Source organism: Heptranchias perlo, chromosome 26, assembly GCF_035084215.1.
Source record: "Heptranchias perlo isolate sHepPer1 chromosome 26, sHepPer1.hap1, whole genome shotgun sequence".
Taxonomy (NCBI): domain Eukaryota; kingdom Metazoa; phylum Chordata; class Chondrichthyes; order Hexanchiformes; family Hexanchidae; genus Heptranchias; species Heptranchias perlo.
The window spans coordinates 1993148-2011945 of NC_090350.1; the positions used below are offsets into that span (position 1 = coordinate 1993148).

Here is an 18798-nt window from a genome sequence, read left to right on the forward strand (position 1 = left end):
TCTGAGATACTGTCCCAGGGACATGAGGGAATCTCTGAGATACTGTCACAGGTACAGGAGGGAATCTCTGAGATACTGTCACAGGGACATGAGGGAATCTCTGAGATACTGTCCCAGGGACGTGAGGGCATCTCTGAGATACTGTCCCAGGGACGTGAGGGCATCTCTGAGATACTGTCCCAGGGACGTGAGGGCATGTCTGCAATGGAGAGAAGGCTAGCCTCCATTGAGCTTCAAGCACGGTTCACAAATGAGTCCATCCAGGCCCTGACAACGGTCGTTTGGACTCACAGTGAATAACATTCTGCTGCCTTAAACGGGCAGGCAGATACACTAGCACTGGCCTTACAAGGCTTTGCACATGTCCTCCAAACTGTTGTCCAGCAGGGTGGTAGGAGTGATGTGGCCCTGGTCCAGGGGAGGGATGATGGCGAAAGGGGACATGGAAGTGGAGACGCCACTCAAAGCAATCCCACGTCTCACCCATTGCCCCCTCTCAATCAGTATTCACAATGCTACCTCCTCTCCAGGTGGCCAAGTCTGCCCCAGCACAGAAGCCAGTCTTCAGCCAATTCGATTCACTCCACGTGATATCAAGAAACGGCTGAGTGCACTGGATACAGCAAAGGCTATGGGGCCTGACAACATCCCGGCTGTAGTGCTGAAGACTTGTGTTCCAGAACTAGCTGTGCCTCTAGCCAAGCTGTTCCAGTACAGCTACAACACTGGCATCCACCCGACAATGTGGAAAATTGCCCAGGTATGTCCTGTCCACAAAAAGCAGGACAAATCCAATCCGGCCAATTACCGCCCCATCAGTCTACTCTCAATCATCAGCAAAGTGATGGAAGGTGTCGTCGACAGTGCTATCAAGCGGCACTTACTCACCAATAACCTGCTCACCGATGCTCAGTTTGGGTTCTGTCAGGGCCACTCGGCTCCAGACCTCATTACAGCCTTGGTCCAAACATGGACAAAAGAGCTGAATTCCAGAGGTGAGGTGAGAGTGACTGCCCTTGACATCAAGGCAGCATTTGACCGAGTGTGGCACCAAGGAACCCTAGTAAAATTGAAGTCAATGAGAATCAGGGGAAAACTCTCCAGTGGCTGGAGTCATACCTAGCACAAAGGAAGATGGTAGTGGTTGTTGGAGGCCAATCATCTCAGCCCCAGGACATTGCTGCAGGAGTTCCTCAGGGCAGTGTCCTCGGCCCAACTATCTTCAGCTGCTTCATCAATGACCTTCCCTCCATCATAAGGTCAGAAATGGGGATGTTCGCTGATGATTGTACAGTGTTCAGTTCCATTCTCAAACCCTCAAATAATGAAGCAGTCCATGCCCGCATGCAGCAAGACCTGGACAACATCCAAGCTTGGGGTCATAAGTGGCAAGTAACATTCGCGCCAGATAAGTGCCAGGCAATGACCATTTCCAACAGGAGAGAGTCTAACCACCTCCCCTTGACATTCAATGGCATTACCATCGCTGAATCCCCCACCATCAACACTCTGGGGGTCACCATTGACCAGAAACTTAACTGGGAGGTCCAGGAAGCTCTTATCTTGTGCAGTAATCTTTTATGTGGCACCTTATCGAATGCCTTTTGGAAATCCAAATATTCTGCATCCATTGGTTCCCCTTTATCTACCCTGCCCGTTACTTCCTCAAAGAACTCTAATAAATTTGTCAGACACGATTTCCCCTTCATAAAACCATGTTGACTCTCCTTGATTGTATTATGAGTCTCCAAATGTCCTGCTACTACTTCCTTAATAATGGATTCTAGCATTTTCCCAATGATAGATGTTAGGCTAACTGGTCGATAGTTACCTGCTTTCTGTCTCACTCCCTTCTTGAATAGGGGTGTTATGTTTGCAGTTTTCCAATCCGCTGGGACCTTTCCAGAATCTAGTGAATTCTGGAAGATTACAACCAATGCATCCACTATCTCTGTAGCCACTTCTTTTAAGACCCTCGGATGCAAGCCATCAGGTCCAGGGGACTTGTCAGCCTTTAGACCCATTAGTTTACCTAGTACTTTTTCTCTAGTGATAGTGATTGTTTTTAGTTCCTCCCTCCCTTTTGCCCCTTGATTTTCTACTATTATTGGTATGTTATTAGTGTCTTCTACTGTGAAGACAGATACAAAATATCTGTTCAATTCCTCTGCCATTTCCTTGTTTTCCATTATTATTTCCCCAGTCTCATCCTCTAAGGGACCAATGTTTACTTTAGCTACCCTCTTCCTTTTGATATACTTGTAGAAGCTTTTACTGTCAGTTTTTATATTTCTTGCTAATTTACTCTCATCATTTATTTTCTCCCTCTTTATTATTCTTTTAGTCATCCTTTGCTGGTTTTTAAAGTTTTCCCAATCTTCGGGCTGACCAGTAATCTTTGCCATGTTGTATGCTTTTTCTTTTAACCTGATACCATCCTTGACTTCCTTAGTTAGCCATGGTTGGTTCACCCTTTTTGTGGAGTCTTTCCTCCTCACAGGGATATATTTTTGTTGCGAGTCATAAAATATCTTTTTAAGTGTTTGCCACTGCTTATCCACCATCATACCATCTAATCTGTTTACCCAGTCCACTTTAGACAATTCCGCCCTCATTCCTTTATAATTGCCCTTATTTAAGTTTAATACTGTAGTTTCAGACCCAAGATCCTCGCTCTCAAACTGGATGTGAAATCTATCATGTTATGATCACTGCTTCCCAAGGGATCCTTTACTTTGAGATCATTAATTAATCCTGTCTCGTTACCCATTACCAGATCCAAAATGGCCTGTTCCCTGGTTGGTTCCCCGACATATTGGTCTAAGAAACAGTCCCTAATACACTCTATGAACTCCTACTCAGGGCTATTTTTGTCAATTTGGTTTGTCCAATCTACGTGAAAGTTAAAATCGCCCATGATTATTGCATTACCTTTTTTACAAGCCCCCCTTATTTCCTGATTAATATTTTGCCCTACAGTGTAGCTACTGTTAGGGGTCCTATATACTACTCCCGCCAGTGATTTCTTTCCCTTGCTATTTCTTACCTCCACCCAAATTGATTCAACATCTTGATCTTCTGAGCCAAGATCATTTCTCACTATTATACCAATTTCATCCTTTATTAACAGAGCTCCCCCACCACCTTTACCTTTTTTCCTATCCTTCCGAAATGTTAAATAACCCTGAATATTTAGCTCCCAACCTTGGTCACCTTGCAACCACGACTCTGTAATGGCCACGAGATCAGACCCATTTGTTTCTATTTGTGCCGTCAGTTCATCTATCTTATTACGAATGCTGCGCTCATTCAGATAAAGAACCTTTAATTTTGTCTTTTTACCATTCTTTCCGACCCCGGCCCCATTTGCTCGTGCACTCTTATGTTTGTACGCTCTGTCCCTTCCTGACACACTCTGTTTATCATTACCCCCATCACTTTCCTGTACTACTTCCTTATCTTTTCTCTTTATCAATCTAAACTTCACCCCACCTGAGCCCTCCCCCCGCTATTTAGTTTAAAGCCTTCTCTACCGCCCCAGTTATTCGGTTTGTCAGAACACTGGTCCCAGCATGGTTCAGGTGAAGCCCCTCCCAACAGAACAGCTCCCTCTTTCCCCAGTACTGGTGTCAGTGCTCCACGAATCGAAACCCACTTCTCCCACACCAATCTTTGAGCCACGCATTCATCTCTCTGATCTGATTTACCCTGTACCTCGTATCTGTTGGACAAGCTCAGGGACTGAGGCTCCTGCAATGCTACCTCCTGGATCCCCGTACCTGCCTCACTCGCAGTCACACTCTCCTGTCCCTGACCATGTGCCAATTCTACAGTATTTAGTCTAAGGGGCGTGACTGCCTCCTGGATCAAAGTGTCCAGGTAACTTTCTCCCTCCCTGATGCATCGCAATGTCTGCAGCCAAAGTTCCTCGAGCTGCAGACACTTACTGCAGATGTAGTTGCCCTGGACAAAACTGTCTTTGGAGGGGCCCTCACAGGCTCCAAAACCCAGAGGGTGAAGGCCCAAAGCATCTAAACAGTCAGGGCATGGACATGAGCAACCTGCCACTCCCTCTGCTGCAGCCACAGGGGATGCACCACGTAGAAGCGGCAGGAAAAGGAAGGCGAAGGTTTTGTGAGCACGAAGGGGATGCACAAGGGTGTCTGACAGACGGTCATGTTTTTCATTTAAATTTAGTTTTTGTTATATTCACATTAAATGTTATCATTCTCACCAATACTGCCACATCTTGCCCATTCTGGACTGGTTTCTGTAATGAGGCCCTTTCATGAGGTTCACCATGAACGCCGACACTTGATGCCACCCATTGGGTCACTCTACAATGGGTCTTTATGCAGTGCAGGACTGTTTTGTGCAGAGTCGGGGCGGGGGAGGGGGCTGGTGTGGCCGCTTCTCTATCCAGGCGGTGAGGACTGGACTCTTCACACTGTCTGATGTTAGGAGAACCGTTCACATATCAGTGACTCCCTGGCCTCACGAGCAGCCAGGTGAGCCGCTGCTCTGCCCATGGGTTCATCGTCCTCCTCCTCCTCCTCAATGTGGGTGGCAGATGTGGATGGGGCCTCCTCCAGCGTCACCTCTCTGTTGTGCCATGTTGTGCAGGGCACAACTCACGACTATAATGTGTCCCACTCTGTCTGGTGCGTATTGAAGCTCTCCCAGAACGATCAAGGCACCTAAATCGCATCTTGAGTAGCCCGATAACATGTTCAATTGTAGCCCTGGTAGCGATGTGACTGTCGTTATATCGACGCTGTGCTCAGTGATGGGGTTCATCAGAGGTGTCATGAGCCACGTGTGCAGGGAGTATCCCTTGTCCCCGAGGAGTCAGACCTTACGGGTGTTCGGTGCGTGGAACAGCCTCAGGATGTTGGACTCCCGGAGGATGAAGGAATCGTGGCAGCTGCCAGGGAATCTGGCGCACACGTGAAGGAATCTCTTGCGGTGGTCACAAACGAGCTGAGTGTTGATGGAGTGAGAGCCCTTCCTGTTGATGAACAGTCCTGGCTCGTGTGGAGGTGCTCGGATTGCTATATGGGTGCAATCGATTACACCCTGCACCCGTGGGAAGCCAGCCACAGCATGGAATCCCACTGCCCTCTCCGTCTGGCTGAGGTTGTCCATGGGGAAGTTGACGTAATGCGAGGCCCTGCGAAACAAGCCATCGGTGACCTGCCTTATGCAATTGTGTGCAGACGACTGAGAGACCCCGGCGATGTCCCCGGTGGCACCCTGGAATGATCCGGAGGTAAAGAAGTGACTTTGACAGCGACAGATAAGGAGATGCTGCTTGGCCCAGCCGGGAGCAGTTCGGAATGAAGGAGGCTGCAGATGTCTGCGACTACCTGGCGACTGACTCTGAGCCTCCGTATGCACTGCTCCTCAGAGAGGTCCAGGAAACTGAGCCTCGGTTTGTAGGCCCTGTGGCGAGGGGAGTGCCTCCTACAACATTGCTCCCTCTGTTGTTGCCCTCTGTGCTCTTGTGCGGGTGTCTGATGCAGCACTGTCTTGTGTAGCTCCACGTGGCGGAGGTGGACGCCGTGCCTGGCGAGGCTGGTGATGTTGCTCGTCCTCGGATGAAGTGGTGAATGCAGCCATGACGCCCCCCATCCTGATGGTGTCAGTTTGAGGGGGTCCGAAAAGTTGGTAAATATGTGTAAACAGAAGAATCCTGAGTGGAAACTAAGAATTTTCAGTGTAAACACAAAGATCTCCCAGTGACAAGTTTGTCTGAAAGACCAGGGTGAAATGCTGATTTGTTGCAATAACTCACCTTTTATCCCCATCTGTCAAACAGGCATTTCAATATCCAACTGGCTGCTGCCTGAAACACATCTCCTAAAACATGGGAAACACACTGTGTCTGAATGAAAATCGGTCTCCTGCCTCAATCACCATGAAATTAACTACCTCAAATACTTAAAGAATCTAAATAACTGTGTTAACTATGGGAATCGGGGGAAAACTCTCCAGTGGCTGGAGTCATACCTAGCACAAAGGAAGATGGTAGTGGTTGTTGGAGGCCAATCATCTCAGCCCCAGGATATTGCTGCAGGAGTTCCTCAGGGCAGTGTCCTAGGCCCAACCATCTTCAGCTGCTTCATCAATGACCTTCCCTCCATCATAAGGTCAGAAATGGGGATGTTCGCTGATGATTGCACAGTGTTCAGTTCCATTCTCAACCCCTCAGATAATGAAGCAGTCCATGCCCACATACAGCAAGACCAGGACAACATCCAGGCTTGGGCTCATAAGTGGCAAGTAACATTCACGCCAGACAAGTGCCAGGCAATGACCATCTCCAACAAGAGAGAGTCTAACCACCTCCCCTTGACATTCAACGGCATTACCATCGCCGAATCCCCCACCATCAACATCCTGGGCATCACCGTTGACCAGAAATTTAACTGGACCAGCCATATAAATACTGTGGCTACGAGAGCAGGTCAGAGGCTGGGTATTCTGCGGCGAGTGACTCACCTCCTGACTCCCCTAAGCCTTTCCACCATCTACAAGGCACAAGTCAGGAGTGTGATGGAATACTCTCCACTTGCCTGGATGAGTGCATCTCCAACAACACTCAAGAAGCTCGACACCATCCAGGACAAAACAGCCCGCTTGATTGGCACCCCATCCACCACCCTAAACATTCACTCCCTTCACCACCGACACACAGTGGCTGCAGTGTGTACCATCTACAAGATGCACTGCAGCAACTCGCCAAGGCTTCTTCGACAGCACCTCCCAAACCCGTGACCTCTACCACCTAGAAGGACAAGGGCAGCAGGCACATGGGAACAACACCACCTGCACGTTCCCCTCCAAGTCACACACCATCCCGACTTGGAAATATATCGCTGTTCCTTCATCATCGCCAGGTCAAAATCCTGGAACTCCCTTCCTAACAGCACTGTGGGAGAACCTTCACCACACGGACTGCAGCGGTTCAAGAAGGCGGCTCACCACCACCTTCTCAAGGGCAATTAGGGATGGGCAATAAATGCCGGCCTCGCCAGTGACGCCCACATCCCATGAACGAATTTTAAAATATCCCGCCGGCTTTATTTGCCACTGGCACTTCCACATTCATGAGGCGCGCGCACACACAGACCCGTCGGTGGGTTGGAGCCGGCTTCCTCACCCGCACGGGATTTCCCCGATTTTCAGAGCCCACCCGGCCCAACGCACTCGCACTTCAGCTTGAAAATTGAGCTCATTATATCCAGGAATATTTAATATCCAATCCTGCCCTTTTTTGAGCCAGGTCTCCGTTATCGCCACTACATCATATTCCCATGTGGCTATTTGCGCCTGCAGCTCACCAACCTTGTTTACCACACTTTGTGCGTTTACACACCTGCACTCTAAACCTGTCTTAGACCTTCTCGTATTCTCTCTTAGTCTGATCCCACCTAATAGTGTACTATTTCCTACTCTGGTGCTATCTGTCTCTCCCAATCCTCTGTGCACATTGTTTCTCCTCTCTAATGCGACATCCTGGTGCCCATCCCTCTTCCAAATTAGTTTAAACCCTCCCCCACAGCACTAGTGAACCTCCCCGTGAGATCATTGGTCCCAGCTCTGTTGAGGTGCAACCTGTCCATCTTGAACAGCTCCCTCCTGCCCCAGAACTGGTCCCAAAGCCCCAGGAATCTGAAGCCCTCCCTCCTGCACCATAGCCACAAATTAACCTGTCTTATCTTCCTATTTCTGTACTCACTAGCATGAGTGGAATTGCAGGGAATGTTTGTTGGTGAAATGCTGATTTGTTTGGTGAGTGTGTCTGGGAAGCTCTGGAATTTCAGCTCCAGCTTCCCCTTCATATGACAGTGACATGGAAGTTGTTACCTGGTGTCGGGTCTCTGGGATCCAGCTGCTCAGGCTGCTGTTTGCAGGGTCTGGTATCTTGGGCCAAAGGTTCCCTGTCATCCTGTGAGTCACAACAAACACATTAGCCATAAATATTGGCAACACAGTGACTATGACACCGTGAACAACTTGAAAAGCATCTCGTAAATGAACTGTGTGAAATAGAATGACAGATAGTGTGGGGGAGGGGCAGCTCAAGATGGGAGATCATGTGATCAGACCTCCAGGAATACATCCAACCAGAGTTGGCAACCCTATCACAGCACCAAGACTGTGCCAGGGATATTGGCCACATTCCACTCTCCTGCTCGCTCCCCATACCCGACAATATTCCAACAATTCATGCAATCTGCATCAACAATGTGAGCGAGGATTCCAGTTTCCTGGTCCCATCTATTTACAGAATTTTTCCGAACTTCCCTTTATTTCTTCTGACCAGCATCTGAACTTCATGTCCCGCCATTACTGTCTCACCAACAAGTGGAAGCCTCCATCATAAGGTCAGAAATGGGGATGTTCGCTGATGACTGCACAGTGTTCAGTTCCATTCGCAACGCCTCAAATAATGAAGCAGTCCGAGCCCGCATGCAGCAAGACCTGGACAACATCCAGGCTTGGGCTCATAAGTGGCAAGTAACATTCGCACCAGACAAGTGCCAGGCAATGACCATCTCCAACAAGAGAGAGTCCAACCACCTCCCCTTGACATTCAATGGTATTACCATCGCCGAATCCCCCACCATCAACATCCTGGGGGTCACCATTGACCAGAAACTTAACTGGACCAGCCATATAAATACTGTGGCAACAAGAGCAGGTCAGAGGCTGGGTATTCTGCGGCGAGTGACTCACCTCTTGACTCCCCAGAGCCTTTCCACCATCTACAAGGCACAAGTCAGGAGTGTGATGGAATACTCTCCACTTGCCTGGATGAGTGCAGCTCCAACAACACTCAAGAAGCTCGACACCATCCAGGACAAAGCAGCCCACTTGATTGGCACCCCATCCACCACCCTAAACATTCACTCCCTTCACCACCGGCGCACTGTGGCTGCAGTGTGTACCATCCACAGGATGCACTGCAGCAACTCGCTAAGGCATCTACGACAGCACCTTCCAAACCCGCGACCTCTACCACCTAGAAGGACAAGGGCAGCATAAATACAGAGACACATATCACGGTGTGACAATGACTAATAAATAAAGAGACACACATCACAGTGTGACACTGACGAATAAATAGAGAGACACACATCACGGTGTGACAATGACCAATAAATATAGAGACACACATCACAGTGTGACACTGACTAATAAATACAGAGACACACATCACGGTGTGACACTGACGAATAAATAGAGAGACACACATCACGGTGTGACACTGACGAATAAATAGAGAGACACACATAGAGTCATAGAGTCATAGAGTCATACAGCACGGATAGAGGCCCTTCGGCCCATCGTGTCCGTGCCGGCCATCAGCCCTGTCGACTCTAATCCCATATTCCAGCATTTGGTCCGTAGCCTTGTATGCTATGGCATTTCAAGTGCTCATCCAAATGCTTCTTGAATGTTGTGAGGGTTCCTGCCTCCACAACCCTTTCAGGCAGTGAGTTCCAGACTCCAACCACCCTCTGGGTGAAAAAGTTCTTTCTCAAATCCCCTCTAAACCTCCCGCCTTTTACCTTGAATCTATGTCCCCGTGTTATAGAACCCTCAACGAAGGGAAAAAGCTCCTTAGTATCCATCCTATCTGTGCCCCTCATAATTTTGACACTGACTAATAAATACAGAGACACACATCACAGTGTGACACTGACTAATAAATAAAGAGACACACATCACAGTGTGACACTGACTAATAAATAGAGAGACACACATCACAGTGTGACACTGACTAATAAATAGAGAGACACACATCACGGTGTGACACTGACTAATAAATACAGAGACACACATCACAGGTGCTGCTAGTTGACTCAGATTCCTTGTTCTTCAGAGCACCGTATAAACGATGAATATTCGGGCCGCGATGTCCTGTTGTACTTATTACGGGATTGAGGTCCTTACACGTTTCGCCGAATAAAGCACATCAGCAGCTGAAGTGACATCAGGAAGAGGAAAAGTGTGCAGAGTGAAGCAAGGATGGTCCCCATATCTCCATCTTCTGAAGGAGAACGAAGGATAGTTACTTCAGCAATCTCTTCAAAATCTACTAAATCCCTTCAGACAGCACCTGCCCTGTCCTGTCTGCCTCTCTCTCTGTCTGCCTGTACCTCTCTCTGTCTCTCTGCCAGTCCCTCTCTCCCTCTCTACCTGTCCCCCTGCGGCTATCTCTCTGCCTCTCTCTCTCTGCTTCTCTCTTTCTCTTTCATAAGTACATAAGAAATAGGAGTGGGAGTAGGCCATCCGGCCCCTCAATCAGATCATGGCTGATCTTCCACCTCAACTCCACTTTCCCACCCGAACCCCATATCCCTTGATTCCCTTAGAATTCAACAATTTATCGATCTCAGCCTTGAATATACTCAATGACTGAGTATCCACAGCCCTCTGGGGTGGAGAATTCCAAATATTCACAATTCTCTGAGTGAAGAAAGGTTTTCTCATCTCAGTCCTAAATGGCCGACCCCTTATCCTGAGACTATGCCCCCTTGTTCTAGACTCTCCAGCCAGGGGAAACAGCCTCTCAGCATCTACCCTGTCAAGTCCTCTCAGAATCTTATATGTTTCAATGTGATCTCCTCTCACTCTTCTAAATTCCAGAGAGTATAGGCCCATTCGACTCAATCTCTCCTCACAGGACAATCCTCTCATCCCAGGAATCAATCTAGTGAACCTTTGTTGCACCGCCTCTAAGGCAAGTCTATCCTTCCTTCGATAAGGAAAACTGTACACAGTACTCCAGGTGAGCTCTCACCAAAGCCCTGTACAATTGTAGTCAGATTTCCTTACTTCTGTACTCTAACCCCGTTGCACTAAAGGCCAACATATCATTTGCTTTCCTAATTGCTTGCTGTACCTGCATGTTCACTTTCTGTGTTTCGTTGACAAGGACTTTCAAATCCCTCTGAACACCAACATTTCATAGTTTTCACCATTTCAAAAATATTCTGTTTTTCTATTTTTCCTACCAAGGTCATAGAGTCATAGAGTCATAGAGTTATACAGCACGGATAGAGGCCCTTCGGCCCATCGTGTCCGCGCCGGCCATCAGCCCTGTCTACTCTAATCCCATATTCCAGCATTTGGTCCGTAGCCTTGTATGCTATGGCATTTCAAGTGCTCATCCAAATGCTTCTTGAATGTTGTGAGGGTTCCTGCCTCCACAACCCTTTCAGGCAGTGAGTTCCAGACTCCAACCACCCTCTGGGTGAAAAAGTTCTTTCTCAAATCCCCTCTAAACCTCCCGCCTTTTACCTTGAATCTATGTCCCCTTGTTATAGAACCCTCAACGAAGGGAAAAAGCTCCTTAGTATCCATCCTATCTATGCCCCTCATAATTTTGTACACCTCAATCATGTCCCCCCTCAGCCTCCTCTGCTCCAAGGAAAACAAACCCAATCTTCCCAGTCTCTCTTCATAGCTGAAGCGCTCCAGCCCTGGTAACATCCTGGTGAATCTCCTCTGCACCCTCTCCAAAGCGATCACATCCTTCCTGTAGTGTGGCGACCAGAACTGCACACAGTACTCCAGCTGTGGCCTAACCAGTGTTTTATACAGCTCCATCATAACCTCCTTGCTCTTATATTCTATGCCTCGGCTAATAAAGGCAAGTATCCCATATGCCTTCTTTACCACCTTATCTACCTGTTCCGCCGCCTTCAGGGATCTGTGAACTTGCACACCAAGATCCCTCTGACCCTCTGTCTTGCCTAGGGTCCTCCCATTCATTGTGTATTCCCTTGCCTTGTTAGTCCCTCCAAAGTGCATCACCTCGCACTTTTCCGGGTTAAATTCCATTTGCCACTGTTCCGCCCATCTGACCAACCCATCTATATCGTCCTGCAGACTGAGGCTATCCTCCTCGCTATTTACCACCCTACCAATTTTTGTATCATCAGCGAACTTACTGATCATACCTTTTACATTCATATCCTCACATTTTCCCACACTATATTCTATCTGCCACCGGTGAGAGGGGAGAGATACAAAAGGATCCAGAGGGGCAATTTTTTCACTCAAAGGGTGGTGAGTGTCTGGAACGAGCTGCCAGAGGCAGTAGTAGAGGCGGGTACAATTTTGTCTTTTAAAAAGCATTTGGACAGTTACATGGGGAAGATGGGTATCGAGGGATATGGGCCAAGTGCAGGCAATTGGGACTAGCTTAGTGGTATAAACTGGGCGACATGGACATGTTGGGCCGAAGGGCCTGTTTCCATGTTGTAACTTCTATGATTCTATGATTCTATGATTCTTGCCCACTCACTTAATCTGTCTATATCCCTTTGCAGTTTACTTTCCTCACAGCTTACTTTCCCACCTAGCTTTGTATCATCAGCAAACTTGGATACATTATACTCGGTCCCTTCATCTAAGTCATCAATATCGATTGTGAATAGCTGAGGCCCAAGCACTGATCCTTGCGGCACCCCACTAGTTACAGCCTGCCAACCTGAAAATGACTCGTTTATCCCTACTCTGTTTTCTGTCCGTTAACCAATCCTCAATCCATGCTAATATATTGCCCTTAATTCCATGAGCCTTTAACTTGTGTATCTTATGTGTGGTACCTTATCGAATGCCTTTTGAAAATCCAAATGTATTACATCCACTGGTTCCCCTTTTATCTACTCTGGTAGTTACATCCTCAAAAATCTCCAATAGATTTGTCAAACACAATTTCCCTTTCATAAAATCATTGAAAGTTACAGCGCAGAAGGAGGCCATTCGGCCCATTGTGTCCGTACTGGCCAGAAATGAGCCACCCAGCCTAATCCCACTTTCCAGCACTTGGTCCGTAGCCCTGCAGGTTACGGCACTTCAGGTGCACATCCAGGTACTTTTTAAATGAGTTGAGGGTTTCTGCCTCTCCCACCCTCTCAGGCAGTGAGTTCCAGACCCCCACCACTCTCTGGGTGAAAAGAATTCTCCTCAGCTCCCCTCTAATTCATCTGCCAATCACTTTAAATCTATGCCCCCTGGTCACTGACTCTCTGCTAAGGGAAATAATTCCTTCCTATCCACTCTATCTGGACCCCTCATAATTTTATACACCTGAACTAAATCTCCCCTCAGCCTCCTCTGTTCCAAAGAAAACAACCCCAGTCTATCCAATCTTTTCTCACAGCTAAAATTCTCAAGTCCTGGCAACATCCTCGTAAATCTCCTCTGCACCCTCTCTAGGGCAATCACATCTTTCCTGTAATGTGGTGACCAGAACTGTACGCAGTTCATAAATCCATGTTTACTCTGCCTGATGATATTATGATTTTCTAAATCACCACTTCCTTAATAATGGATTCCAGCGTTTTCCCGACGACTGATGTCAGGCTAACCGGCCTGTAGTTTCCTGTTTTCTCTCTCCCTCCTTTCATGAATAGTGGGGTTACATTTGCTACCTTCCAATCCACTGGGACCGTTCTGGAATCTTGGGAATTCTGGAAGATCACAATCAATGCATCCACTATCTCTGCAGCCACCTCTTTTAGAACCTTAAGATGTAGGCCATCAGGTCCATGGGATCTGTCGGCTTTTGGTCCCATTAATTTCTCCAGTACTTTTTCTTTACTGATCTTAATTACTTTAAGTTCCTCACTCTCATTAGCCCCTTGGTCCCCCACTATTTCTGGTATGTTTTTTGTGTCTTCGACTGTGCAGACAGATACAAAATATTTGTTCAACGTCTCTGCCATTTCCTTATTCCCCATTATAATTTCTCCTGTCTCTGACTCTAAGGGACCCATGTTTACCTTCGCTAATCTCTTCATTTTTACACAGATTTAAAATGATTGGTAGAAGGATTAGAGGGGCGCTGAGGAAAAGTTTTTTCACGCAGTTGGTGGTGGGGGTCTGGAACTCACTGCCTGAGAGGGTGGTAGAGGCAGAAACCCTCAACTCATTTAAAAAGTACCTGGATGTGCACCTGAAGTGCCGTAAACAACAGGGCAAGTGTTGGAAAGTGGGATTAGGCTGGGTGGCTCATTTTCGGCTGGCATGGACACGATGGGCCGAATGGCCTCCTTCTGTGCCATAAATTTTCTCTGATTCTCTGATTCTACATACTTGGAGAAGTTCTTACAACTTGTTTTGATATTTCTTGCTAGTTTACTCTCATTCTATTTTCTCCCTCTATCAATGTTTTGGTCATCCTTTGCTGGTTTCTAAAACTCTCCCAATCCTCAGGCTTAATACTCTACTTGGCAACATTATAAGCCTCTTCTTTGAATCTAATACTATCCTTCTTTAGTTAGCGATGGAGGGATCACTTTACCCATGAAGTTTCTATTTCTCAATGGAATGTATATTCGTTGAAAATTATGAAATATTTCTTTAAATGTTCGGCATTGCTTATCTACTGTCACATCCTTTAATCTAATTTCTCAATCCACCTTAGTCAACTCGCCCCTCATACCTATGTAATTGGCTTTGTTTAAGTTTAAGACTCTAGTTTCGGACTTAAGCACATCACTCTCGAACTCAATGTGAAATTCTATCATATTATGATCACTCTTCCCCAGAGGGTCCCTTACAATGAGATTATTAATTAACCCTGTCTCATTACACAAGACAAGATCTAAAATAGCCTGTTCCCTGATTGGTTCCATGATGTATTGCTCTAGGAAACTGTCTCGAATGCATTCCATGAACTCATCCTCCAGACTACTTTAATTTGATTTGTCCAGTCCATATGAAGATTAAAGTCCCCCACCCATTATTGCATTACCTTTGTTACAAGCTCCTCTTATTTCTTGATAAATACTCTGTCCAACAGTATAACTATTATTAGGGGGCCTGTAAACTACTCCCACCAGTGTTTTCTGTCCCTTGTTGTTTCTTATCGCCACCCAGACTGATTCTAAATCCTCATTTTCTGAGCCGAGATCCTTTCTCACCACTCTCCTTATCTCATTCTTTATTATCAGGGTTACCCTCCCTCCTTTTCCATTTTATCTGTCTTTTCGAAACGTCAAGTACCCTGGCGTATTTTGTTCCCAACCTTGGTCACCTGGCAACGACATCTCAGTAATGGCGATTAGATCAAACCCATTTATCTCTATTTGTGCCATTAATTCATCTATCTTGTTATAAATGCTTCATGCATTCAGATAATTTTAACTTTTTACTATTTATCCCTGATTTGACCTTATTCGCTGATGCACTATTACCGTTAAACTCTGTCCCTTCCTGTCACCCTGCTACTGAAAGAGTCGCAGATACAGACTGGAATGGACTCCTGGAATAAAAGGGGTATTAAGTGATTACTTCACATCAGTCTGTAATCCTGAACACGATGTTCATCTCCCAGCAGGGGGGCCTCTCCCAGCAGGGGGCCTCTCCCAGCAGGAAGCTACACTGCTTTAAATTTAAAAATAGATGGGGAATAACCTTAGAAAGAATTAGAAACCTTAAAAGAGATTATCTGCTGACCCAGAGGGTCCTTAAAGAGATAAAACACATGCTTTATAAACTAAATGGTACAATTCTCAAAGGGGATGCAGGAACAGAGACATCTGGGGATATATGAACACAAATCTTTGAAGGTGGCAGGACAGGTTGAGAAAGTGGTTAAAAAAGCATACGGGATCCTGGGCTTTATAAATAGAGGCATAGAGTACAAAAACAAGGAAGTTATGATGAACCTTTATAAAACACTGGTTCGGCCACAACTAGAGTAATGTGTCCAGTTCTGGGCACTGCACTTTAGGAAGGATGTGAAGGCTTCCTAAAGTGAAGAGGGTGCAGAAAAGATTTACTAGAATGGTTCCAGGGATGAGGGACTTTAGTTACGTGGATAGACTGGAGAAGCTGGGATTGTTCTTAGAACAGAGAAGGTAAGAGGAGATTTGATAGAAGTGTTCAAAATCATGAAGAGTTTAGATAAAGTAAATAAAGAGAAACTGTTCCCATTGGCGGAAGTGTCGAGAATCAGAGGACACAGATTTAAGGTGATTGGTAAAAGAACCAAAGGCGACATGAGGAAAAACTTTTTTACGCAGCGAGTTGTTATGATCTGGAATGCACTGCCTGAAAGGGTGGTGGAAGCAGATTCAATAATAACTTTCAAAAAGGAATTGGTTAAATACTTGAAGGGAAAAAATTTGCAGGGATACGGGGAAAGAGCGGGGGATTGGGACTAACTGGATTACAAAGAGCCGGCACAGGCACGATGGGCAGATTGGCCTTCTTCTATGCTGTAACCATTCTATGATTCTATGGTTCTAAGCTTCTTTGTGAGCCCCTTGTCCATATCTTTAACAGCTCGCTAGAGTCAGAGACTGCTCCCTTGAAGTGGAAGGATGCCCATATAGTTTCAATTTTCAAAAAGGGGGACAGGGCAGGACCAAGGAACTATAGGTTGATTAGTTTGACTTCAGTTATAGGTAAAATGCTCGAAGGGATCATAAGAGATGCTCTGTATAGTCACCCGGGACAAAGAAGTGAGAAGGAGCACCGGACATAGCTTCTGGAAAAGAAGGTTGTGTCTCACTAAATTGAGCGAATTTTTTGAAGAACTTACTCGGTTGGTGGATGAGGGAAACTCAAGGTTCAATCTTGTGGAATTAGTGTGAAGCTGCTACACAGATTGAGAATTCGCAGAAAGTTGTTATCAATGGTTGCGGATCTGCCGGGTGACCAGTTACCAGAGGTGTCCCACAGGGATTGGTGTTAGGGTCTTAGCTCTTTACAATCTATATTAATGACCTGGATAAAGGAGTTGGGGGATGATACAAAGATTTGTGTAAGTGTTAGGACTGTGGAGTGAACAACTGAAGCAAATCTCGGTGTGTTGGGGGAATGGGCCCACATTTAGCAAATGGTATTTAACTGAAGAATAGTGCAGTGTTACGCATGTGGGCAGGACCAACACTAAGCACACTTACACCTTACAGGGAACTGAACTGAAACATGTGGTGAAAGAAAAAGGTTTTGGTATCATAGTTCATAACTCTCTAAAGGCTCACGACTATGCTCTCAGAGAATAGTGGACTTATGGGACAGGCAGCCAGCTCATGTGATGAGTCCTGATTTACTGTGTATCTTCAAGAGATTTATTAATAGCGGCACAGAGTATAGAGAAGCTATAGCTGAAGGACATAGAGTCCTGGGCTGTAATCACAGGGCTAACCATCACAAAATGAAGCAGACTGTTCTGTCCTTGTACAAGGCTTTGGTCAGGCCCCAGTTAGAATCCTGTGTCCAGTATTGGTCTCCTCACACGGTGGGTGAAATTGAAGCTCAGGGAGAGGGTGCAGAGGAGGGTCATTAGATCAATTCCCAGTTTAAAACAGCTTAATTACACAGATAGACTCAAAGAGCTGGGTCTCTATACTTTAGAGAAGTGTAGATTTGGGCGGTCTGATTGAGGTCTATAAAATAATGAAAGGCCTAGATTGCGTGCATGACAAATCATTTCAATTTGATTGGTTGGGGAAGAGCAGGGGTCATGCTTATAAATGAGACAAAGGCACAAAGAGGTTCGAGGTTTCACAGCCCTCCTGCTCTCAGAGAATAGTGGACTTGTGGGACAGGCAGCCAGCTCATGTGATGAGTCCTGATTTACTGTGCATAGAATCATAGAAGTTACAACATGGAAACAGGCCCGTCGGCCCAACATGCCCATGTCGCCCAGTTTATACCACTAAGCTAGTCCCAATTGCCTGCACTTGGCCCATATCCCTCTATACCCATCTTACCCATGTAACTGTCCAAATGCTTTTTAAAAGACAAAATTGTACCCGCCTCTACTACTGCCTCTGGCAGCTCGTTCCAGACACTCACCACCCTTTGAGTGAAAAAAATGCCCCTCTGGACCCTTTTGTATCTCTCCCCTCTCACCTTAAATCTATGCCCCCTCGTTATAGACTCCCCTACCTTTGGGAAAAGATTTTGACTATCGACCTTATCTATGCCCCTCATTATTTTATAGACTTCTATAAGATCACCCCTTAACCTCCTACTCTCCAGGGAAAAAAGTCCCAGTCTGTCTAACCTCTCCCTGTAAGTCAAACCATCAAGTCCCGGTAGCATCCTTGTAAATCTTTTCTGCACTCTTTCTAGTTTAATAATATCCTTTCTATAATAGGGTGACCAGAACTGTACACAGTACTCCAAGTGTGGCCTCACCAATGCCCTGTACAACTTCAACAAGACATCCCAACTCCTGCATTCAATGTTCTGACCAATGAAACCAAGCATGCCGAATGCCTTCTTCACCACCCTATCCACCTGTGACTCCACTTTCAAGGAGCTATGAATCTGTACTCCTAGATCTCTTTGTTCTATAACTCTCCCCAACGCCCTACCATTAACGGAGTAGGTCCTGGCCCGATTCGATCTACCAAAATGCGTCACCTCACATTTATCTAAATTAAACTCCATCTGCCATTCATCGGCCCACTGGCCCAATTTATCAAGATCCCGTTGCAATCCCAGATAACCTTCTTCACTGTCGACAATGCCACCAATCTTGGTGTCATCTGCAAACTTACTAACCATGCCTCCTAAATTCTCATCCAAATCATTAATATAAATAACAAATAACAGCGGACCCAGCACCGATCCCTGAGGCACACCGCTGGACACAGGCATCCAGTTTGAAAAACAACCCTCTGCACCCACCCTCTGTCTTCTGTCGTCAAGCCAATTTTGTATCCAATTGGCTACCTCACCTTGGATCCCATGAGATTTAACCTTATGTAACAACCTACCATGCGGTACCTTGTCAAATGCTTTGCTGAAGTC

The 18798-nt window shown here is 46.4% G+C and overlaps 1 protein-coding gene across 1 annotated transcript in view; it reads right to left on the reverse strand.

Moving 5' to 3' along the window:
* LOC137342787 (granulocyte colony-stimulating factor receptor-like) overlaps positions 1–18798 on the reverse strand; it is a 100786-nt gene that overhangs the window by 5792 nt on the left and 76196 nt on the right. The window contains exons 10-11 of the mRNA XM_068006965.1: positions 9964–10060; positions 7870–7951 (exon numbers count right to left, since the gene is read on the reverse strand). Coding sequence (XP_067863066.1) covers positions 7870–7951; positions 9964–10060 — 179 coding nt within the window. The remainder of the gene's footprint in view (positions 1–7869; positions 7952–9963; positions 10061–18798) is intronic.